General features: G+C 44.4%; 1 protein-coding gene across 1 annotated transcript in view; it reads right to left on the minus strand.

The window, feature by feature from the left end:
- VWA3B (von Willebrand factor A domain containing 3B) overlaps positions 1 to 9920 on the minus strand; it is a 273714-nt gene that overhangs the window by 18623 nt on the left and 245171 nt on the right. The window contains exons 20-21 of the mRNA XM_045283830.1: positions 8455 to 8566; positions 334 to 458 (exon numbers count right to left, since the gene is read on the minus strand). Of these exons, the coding sequence (XP_045139765.1) occupies positions 334 to 458; positions 8455 to 8566 (237 nt within the window). The remainder of the gene's footprint in view (positions 1 to 333; positions 459 to 8454; positions 8567 to 9920) is intronic.

Raw genomic sequence — 9920 nt, forward strand, 5'->3', positions numbered from 1 at the left:
GTGTTAATGTTTCCTGTGTGTTAGCAGCTCACGGTGCCTCCTTTTTCTCCAAGTCTGTGCCCCTGTTTTGTAAAGGTGCTGGGCAATCAAGTTCACTCAGCCATGACGACATAACAGGGAGTTAGCCAGGCAGGGTCACGGGCACAGGAAACGCCTGGCCCTGAAGGAGTGAGTCACATGGGAACAGGAACTGATGCGGGCTCTTCCTGAGCAAACACCAGCTCCCCACAGGCATCTAACCAGGCACTCGGCAAAGGGGCTCGCCATCCACTGTTACCCAGAACCCTGGGACTGGTGACGAGGGGCCATGGAACAGGTCATTGGTGTGGGTACCTGGAGCATTGGGCAGGGCATTGCGCCCCCCACAGGTGTGATGAACGAGGTGGGCACAACCTTGGTGTCTCCATACCTGAAGCCCACTAGTGCATGGGTGGGACTTACACACTTCTTCACAACCCCTGGAAGGAATCAAAGAAAAGGGAAAAAAAAAAATCAGAGACAAGCAATACCCATTTGGCTGTACCAAATTCTACTTGGCCTCTTTCAATCAGGGTCCCCTTGGATTTTTCCGCCAGGTCGGGTTGGATGCCCTGGGGCTGAACAACTCAAAGTGGGGAAGCACGATGCTCTGGCCAAAAGGCCACCGAGATGCGAAGCCAAGAGAAAGCACGTGAGGTTGTTCACCCACAGCCATGACGGGGAGGGTGAGCACCTGGTCCTGACACCTCCCACCCTTCGTTCATCTGATTCCCTTAGTAGTTCTAGCATAATAATAGAGAAAAGAGAGGTTAAACTGAAAGGAAACAGAACTAGGAACTAGGAAATAGAACAGAACTAGTATTCCCAAGTCCCCTGCCACCAAGTTGACTCATGGTGACCCTGCAGGACAGGACCGAACTGTGCCTGAGGGCTTGCAAAGCTGCATGCCTTTCATGCACCAGGGCAGCCTCATCTTTGCCCCTGAGAGCAACCGGAGGGTTTCAGCCGCCAGCTTTGCTTACTGCACAGCACCACCAGATGCCCTAGTTCAATGTTAGGGAAATAAAAAGGTAACCAGGTTGAACATACCAAACAGTGTTCCTACATATACAACCAAACAGGAAACAAGCAAGAAGTATCTTTGCTTTTTAAAAAGTTTTCTTTTTTAAGCTATACTCAGAGATTATTATAACAGTTTTATTTTTTTTTCAAAGACCTGGGTTGAGATGAACATTTTTTGGTCATTTATCTTAGTTGAAATTTGTCTGCCCATTAAAAATGGCTTCTACATATTCAGACGAAGTTTTGACATGGACCTGCTCCAGGACGGTAACAGCTGCATACGGAATGCCACCCAGAGACAAGAATGCACACGCAGGTCCCGCTGGGCCCCCAAAGAGCGTGTCTGCGTCTCCGTGCCCTGGCCTCACAATTGCCTTGGCAAAGTTCCATGGCCTTTTGTGTGGCAAAAAAGACAGCTGTGGATTTTCATGTTGAGATCACATCTCTTGTTTTAAATGATTGAAGACATGGAAACTTTTAAAACACACACACACACACACACACACACACACACACACACACACACACACACACTAGCTTTTCCAGTATGTGTGCTTCACTTGGTTTTTAAATATCCTTTACACCTTCTTTTTACATTTTACTATCATCAACTGACTTCAACTTTTTACTCAGATAAAGAGATAGCACTTTTTAGAAAGCATTCCTGTCGTGAAAACAGCTGAGCCCCCATACTGGCTGCAGGAGCTCCTGCAGCAGCTAACCCAAACATGGGCGCTTCAAACTCACCAGTCCCTCTGGAGGAGGAGGGGGCTGCCTCTGGCCATCCTGGGGCCCTTCGACCTTGTCCTTTAGGGTTGCTCTGACACTGAACCCACTCAAAAGAGCAACTGATATAAGGGGTGAGGGGGTGACTCCTGGTGGAGACTGAGCCGACTCCTCATCCTCCACACGCACTTGTGACCCATAGCCGCTCCACAGTTCAGAGGGAAAGGTTCATGGTGCCACGAGGGCCTCATCAGCTGGTGTGATCATTCTCAAATTCTTAGCCCCGGAGCTTAGTCTAGTCATAAACCTGCTGGGCAGTTCACCGGTTCTTCACTGAGAGTTGTGGCAGAGATAGAACAGCCCGAAAGACCAGTAACATTGACTGACTGCGCTTCACAGCGCTGGCGAGCCCTGGTCCGGAGACAACCACTGCTGTTAGCTGCTGTCCAGTCGGCTCATGACCCATAGTGTCTCCACAGCCAGTGGCTCAGACCACTGGGCCCCAGGGTTCTAATGGCTGTTTTTTCTAATAGTCTATGATCAGGCCTTTCTTCCTAGTCTCTCTTGTGGAAGTTCTGCTGAAAGCCGTGTAGCTGTGTTTGCGGTGCGCTGGACCAGGAATTGAACTCAGATTTACTGCATGGAAGGCGGGGATTCCACCACTGAATTGCCTCTGCTCCCTCTTAGGCCTAGACTGTCTGGTATGTGAGTACCAGCTCTTGTTCGCTCTTGGGACATGTCTTGTTTTTATGCACAGTCTCAGCAGGTATGGGGGCTTTCGTCACTTCCAGAAACTACTGCAGCTTCTTCGAGCCTAACTTCATCTATCTATTTATTTTTATTAGAACACATCCAGACAGCGTACAATTCAATAGTTCAGTCATATCAAGAAGTGCTGTACAATCAGTTTCAGAATTCTTTTCTTCCGTCTTGTACTCCTGTTATTAGCTCCCCATTTCCCCACCCCTCTCCCCTGCCGTGCCCCCAAGGAACCCTTAATCCAGTTATTGTCTCTAGGGATTCACCCTTCTTGAGTTTCCAATACTGGAAAACACAGAAAACTAGATAACAAATTGTTAAACAGAGATAAACCCCAGCAGAAATAAACCCCCGCTTGAATGAAGGCAGAAAATACTAAAAACTAGGGCAACTCAAAATGTGTCGAAGGGGAGATAAAATGACAAGGTACTGGATTTTAGCCTCGCTACTTCTGTCCTGATTCACTTTCCAGTGTGTTCTGTATAACAGCAAGGCCATTCACATCTCTGCTCTATGTTCACGGGGAATTCACATGAGACCGCCTAACTCTCAATCCAGCTTCCACAGGACCCCTGCTGGTCGTACTCCAGGGAGCTGTGGGGCTCCGACTGGGCTTGTCCAGTTATTGCTTAGTCTCGGCATGTGCTCCTCCTCCATCTAATTAAGTGATTGCTTCCATTTCTTATGACCTGATGGAAAAAAAACCCAACTTTCAAGTTTGGGCCTTCTGCGCTCGCAGATGAGAGGTTTTTTCACCACACATACTGGTAAAAAGATCGAGCCCTTTTATTTACTTTAAAACCTTGGCCAGCCTTTTGGAAACCAGTTCTTTCCCCCATTATCATTAGACAGTTGAACTCATCTTGACTCAGTTTCCACAGCTCAGACTTAGTAAATCAAAAGCTTCTCGGGCAGGGATGGCTTCCTATAATCATGTCTCAGCAAATTTGAACTCCAGAGAAATGAGATGCTCAGTCTTCCCGTGGAAGGCAGTGTTTCTTTCCTCAGCCTCTGAGCTCAATGCAAATGCTTGGCTCCTTCTTCATTCTCACCCACTCCGTTCCAGAGCACATTCGCCAACCGGGAAAGAAAACGCGCCAGTTGTCAGCGCCACTGGTTTGTCTGCTGAGACTGGAAAGTCCTGCTGAGGGGCCTGCTCCCCCCATCTTCCTTAGAATAAAGAATACTGGATTGCATTCCGTTAATAAAAACCTGTTCTTTAACTAATTGTAGATAGAGAATTCCTGCCCAAGACGAGCTCTGCTTCTGCAACATAATCTTTTATTCATCATTTTGCAGTATAATCTTCATGGCTGTCAGATCTCCCTCCTGGTTCTTCCCGCAGGCGCTCTGTGCTTTACAGATGCTTCATACAATTTCAATGACTGCTTTTGTACCGGGGTCTCAAAAGTCTCTGTCTCCAGAGAGGCTTCCTTTCCACGCTACATACATCCAGTTGCTTTTATGATCTCATCAGTATTTCGTACACAGCTAGAATCCATCATGTCACAGATGTACCTCATTATCATCCCTGTCCATACTCCATCCCCTGCCCCCGAGCCGTTTTCAATTCAAAGCAACCCTGTATAGGGGTTCGAAGCCTTTGTAAACCTTATAGGAGCCGGCAGTTTCATCTTCCTCCCTTGGAGCGGCTGGTGGGCTTGAACTATGAACTTTGTGGTTAAGAGTCCTATGTTGACCCAGTATCGCCACCAGGGCTCCTCCTGTAAGAACAGAGCCACTATTGACTTGATGATCCAAGTCAAAGGCCTGGGTGTCAGTCATCCCAAGCGACTCCTCTGTCTCTTCATTGCCCCTTTCCAGCCAATCAATAAGTAACCTGGAGCCGTCTCATGTTCCGCTTGAGAGCATCCATGTTTCTCCATCCTCGCCGCCATGATCATTTCCCACTGACAACGGCCTCCTAATGGAAATCCCAGCCTTCAGCCCCACATTGCCACCACCAGTCCAGAGTCGTGCTTCACAGAGTGAGAAGAGGAATCGTGTAAAACGGCAAGAAAGGTTGTGTTTCTCCCTGCCTTGAACCAGATATGATTCCTCTATCCTCGTAGTAAAGCTCAGATTCCTGAGCATGGCTTATGACGCCCTTTATGAGCTGGTCCAAACACTCACCTCTGGAAGAGTTTTAATATTTTCCACTCTTCTTTTGCATTCTAGGTGCCTGTCCTACTCGTATCTCCACCACTAGACATATCGACATGCATTATTTTAACTATCTCCAAGGTTCCCCTCCTACCTTGATCTTCCACTGGATTCCACCTGGCTGATTCTTTCAGGAATCAAGTGCTCAAGGAATTCTTGGGCAAACCTCTCAGATCTAGCCACATTGGCCTCTTTGCTATTCCTCCAACATGCCTACATCCTCTAGTCTCAGGCCTTTGTACTACTGTTCCCTCTACTTAGAATTCCCTTCCCCAGGACAATCTCACGGATTGCCTTCTTTTATGTCTTTCTTCCTTCGTGCCACCATTCCAGGGAGTTCTGTTCTGACCTCCACAGTGAACACTGCAATCTCCATGCTCATGGTCTTGACCTCCTCAGGGATTGATTTGTTTTCCTTTCCTCATTAGGATGTAATCCCATAAGACCAGAACTCAAGCACATCGTAGCCGTTGTTGTTGTTGTTAGGTGCCGTTGAGTCAGTTGTGACTCCCAACAACTGTGTGAGTACAACAGTACCAATTACCACTTGGTCCTGTGCCATCCCCAGGATGGCTCTTAGGTTGGAGCCCATTGTGGCAGCCATGGTGTCAACCCATCTCACCCAGGGCCTTCCTCTATTTCACTGCCTCTCCACTTTCCCAAGCATGATGTCCTTCTCCAAGGACTGGTCTCTTCTGATACGTGCCTAAAGCACAGGAGTCCAAGTCTTGCCTTTCATGTCTCCAAGGAGCATTCTGGCTGTACTTCTTCTAAGACATATTTGTTTGCTCTTTTGGCAGGCCTTGGTACTTCCAATCTTCTTCACCAACACCATCGTTCAAATCCATCGATTTTTCCTCAGTCTTTTTTATTCAATGTCCAACCTTGGATCTGGCACACTGTCATCTTCAAAGGTGACTTTTCAAATCTGCTTTTCAAAACTTTGAAGGGGTCATTTACCTAATGATCTCTTGACCGCTGCTTCCCTGAGCATTGGTTATGGATCCAAGCAAGATGAAATCGTTGACAACTTCAATCTTTTCTCCTTTTATCATGAGGTCACCTATGACTCCAGTTGTGAGGGTTTTTGTTTTCTTTACACGGAGCTGTATTCCATCGTGAAGGCTGCAGTCCTTGACCTTCATCAGCAAGTGCTTCAAGTTCTCCTCAGTTTTGGCAAGCAAGGTGGTTTCATCTGCATATCACAGGTATTAATAAGAGTTCCTGGAATCCTGAGAAGTCAGTCTTCTTCATATAATCTAGCTTCTCTGATTACTTGCTCAGCAGACAAACTGAATAATTGTGGTAAGAGGATATAACTCTGATGCACACTTTTCCTGATTTTAAATCATGTAATATTCCCCTGTTCTGTTCACACAACTTGATCCATGTACAGGTTCCCAAGAGCACACTGAATGTCTCAGAATTTCCATTCTTCTCAAGGTTATCCATAGTGTATTATGACCCACGCAGTCGAATGTCTTTGCACAGTCAATGGCACATAAATAGACACTGTTCTAGTGTTCTCTCCCTCCAGCCAAGACGGCATCCAGCATGACCTCTGGCAACTTCCTGTCACTGTACTGCTGCAACTGCTATTGAATGATAGCCAGCAACATTTTACATGCATGTGATATATCAATGATACTGTCATATGATTTGAGCATTCTCTTGAGTCACCTCTCCCTGGAATGGATACAAATATGGATCTCTTCTAGTCACAGTTGGCCAAAAAGCTGTCTTCCAAATTTCCTTGTATAGACCTGTGAGTGTTTCATGAGCTTACTGGAACAATTCATTTGATGTCTATCAATCCTGGAGCCTTGCTTTTGGCTAATGTTTTCAGTGCAGCTTGTATTTTCCCGTCAGTACTAGTGGTTGCTCAGATGCTACCTGGTGGAAAGGCAGAATTTTGATCATTCGTTTGGCTTGGGGATGCTGAGTATTCTTGCCGTCCTCTCTGGACGCTTCCTGTGTCCTTCAATGTTTTGCTAATAAAATTTTTCAATATTGCAACTTGAGGATTGACATTTTTGTTAATTCTTTCCAGTTCAGATATGCTGAACATGTTCTTCCTTCCTGGTTTTCTAACTCTATGTTTTCACACATTTCAGTTGGTCCTCTTGAGCTGCCCTTTGAAATTTTCCATTCAGTTTTTTTACTTTATCATTTCTTCCATTGGCCTTAGCTACTCAGTGATTACACGCATGTTTCCTAGTCTCTTCTGACAGCCACTTTGACCTTTCCTTTCTTCCGGTCTCCTTAGTGACCCTGGGCTTACTTCATGTGTGGTGGTCTTGCTGTCAGGTCTTCTGTCACTAGTGTCCGATGAACCAAATCTGTTCTTGAGATTCGGGTGGTCCTTGACTTGTCTTAGTTTTTCTCAACTCCCCCCTGAACTTAAACATGAGCAAGCGAGGTTCTGTGTCACAATCATCCCCTGGCCTGGCTTTAGCTGCTGGGATTAAGTTTCTCCATCGTCTCTTCCCACAGATGTAGTTATTTAGCTTTTTGTGTATTCCAGCTGGAGAAGCCACATGCATGTCTCCTTTTGTGTTACTGAAAAGAAGTATTCGTGCTGAAGAACTCATTCTTGCAAAGTTCTATCATGCGTTCGCTAGCTTTGTTCCATCACTAAGATTATATTTTCCAACTACGGTTCTTTCCTCTGCTTCCAACTTTTGTATTTCCACGTTGGTTCCAACTTTTTAAATTATCAGTGCATCTTGATTTCATGTTTGATCGACTTCTGACTGAAGATGTTGGTAGAATGCTCCAATTTCTGCATCACTAGCTTTAGTGGTTTATGCATAAATTTAAAAGATATTTATGTTGATTGGATTCCCTTGTATTAGGATAGACATTATCCTATCACAGACAGTATTGTACTTCAAGATAGACCTTGAAATGTCCTTTTAAATGATTATTGCGGTGCCATTTCTCTTGAATCTCTCATTCCCACTATAGAAAGGCATGGTTTTTGGTTCCAAAATGGCCGACACCTGTCCATTTCAGCTCACCAACATACCTAGAATACCAAGCTTTGCTGTGTTCCATTGAATTTTTAAAGACTTTCAATTTTCCTATTGCAAGGTCCAATTATTGGTAGATTTTTGCAGTTTTTCCTTCTCATTTGAGTCATGCCCCATTAGCAAATGAAGGTCTGACAGGTTTTACTCCCACGGGCGTTACTATCTGGGCCATTGTTGTCTAATCTACCTTGAGAAGGCATCTCAGTCATATTTTGAGTGCCGTCGGTCCTGAAGGACTGACTCATCTTCTGGAACTATCTCTGAGAATTCATCCGGTTTTCAGTATCCGACGATGCTTTGAGGCTCTCCATGGGGTTTTCAGTTCCTCTGAGGGTGACGGCCTGTTCTTCCTCCATCGTCTGTCCTTAGTCTGGAGCTCTGCTGAACCGGTTCTCTTTGGGTGACTCTGCTGGTATCCGAACCACCAGTTACATAGCTTCCAGCATGGGAGCAACATCCGAGCCGCAACAGCGTGACAAACTGAGAGAAAACTGGTGGAATATTACATGCATGGAACATAGTATATAATAACACTGGTTTACTTAACAAAGTAGAGATGAAAATTTGGGGCCACAAATACAGGGAGAAACCTGTCATCATTTTATTTGAGAACCAGAATACCTCAGTATTGCTTTTGTGAGGTTCACATTCTAAGCAAAGTTTAGTTTGAGAACCTCTGACCTTCATATCAAGGTATTTCATGAAATAGGGTTACAACATATAACACAGTTACCTGGAAAATAAAAGCCATTTTCATCACATCTTGCAATAACTTTCTGGCCTTTGAGGGGATCTAGTTTTCTAGACTTGCTCTTCTTTGTTGGGCCTCCGTGTGGTTTCTGCTGCTAAAAATATAAAATGGTAATGATTGAGAAGAAAAGGTCAATGGTAATAGTGAAAGTCAGAGACAATCGGGTAGCTTGGGACTCTGATCTGAGAAACACATTACTAGTAATTCAGAGCATACACATATCATATACCCATTATGAACTAATTAAATTGATTCTATTACCTAAGGTACCCTTATGGAAAGAATAATGTCTGCCTTTGTGATTTTTATACTTAGCCCAAAGTAAAAGGAGATTTAGGTGACTAATTGAAGAAAGGGGAAATAAAAAGGAAGTGTATCTATCTGCAATAAGTTCCTGAAAGTCTACAAAACCTCTTGACTGGAAAGGAGAAGAGTTTCATCTTGAGAACCCTGGCCCGTGTTGCTGCATCCCTAGCGTCAGGAGAGGGTGACTGGGTCTGTCAACGGAAAAGCTAATCATCAGTAATTATGAGACAGCATGGTGCGTAGGAGTGATGGGTTACTCATTGGGCTGTTAACCACAAGATCAGCTGTTTGTACCCACCAGCTGCTCCCTGGGATAAAGATGAGGCTTCCTACTTCCCTAAAGAGTTACAGTCTTGGAAACCGACAGGGGCGATTCTACCCTGTTCTAGAGGGCTGCTGTGAGTTGGAAATCAACTCAATGGCAGTGAGTTTTGGATGTTTGGTAGAAACACTATATTCCACTTCACCTCTTTAGAGTAAAGAACCACCCCCATTGTTTCACAAAGAGGGGGAAAATTCCTGGGCAAATTGGCTACTAAAATGTTCCTCATATCTTTGATTTGAGCAATATTGGGTGCTAAACTCCTATCAAAGTTCTGTGAGAGAAGATACATTTTAATCTAGAATTCTAAACCCAAATTGATAGGCAAACTATCAATTTATTATTAATGGCAAAATAAAGACATTTCTAGTCTTGTCTGTTAAGGTATTAGAAACGCTCTTCTCCCATTTATTGAATCTGAGGAAGTTATTTGAAAAGGATACTCCATCAATCCAGGAAACAATATGACTCATCCCCAGAGAACAGGGGAGGGAACTTTCCAGGTGACAGTGTGGAGGAACCATAGATAACCATAAGTCTTCCAGAAAAAAAAACACACAAGGACTAAGAATTCTGAAAATACATATGTAAGATATACAAAAATAATGACTCAAATATGGAACAAGGGACATTTTAATTCTAAACAATTGAGGTGTTTAAGGTGATAGAAGCCTTTTGCTTAATGTTAATAACCTTCTTCATTTGGACAAGGAGGACGCCACATAGGACTTTATTCACTTATTTATTTATGATAGGGTAAAACTTTCTTCTTTTTAAAATCACTTTATTGGGGCTCATACAACTCTTATCACAATCCATC

The sequence above is a fragment of the Echinops telfairi genome, unplaced genomic scaffold (assembly GCF_000313985.2).
Source record: "Echinops telfairi isolate 266 unplaced genomic scaffold, ASM31398v2 ScPeMD7_7467;HRSCAF=8505_1, whole genome shotgun sequence".
NCBI lineage: Eukaryota > Metazoa > Chordata > Mammalia > Afrosoricida > Tenrecidae > Echinops > Echinops telfairi.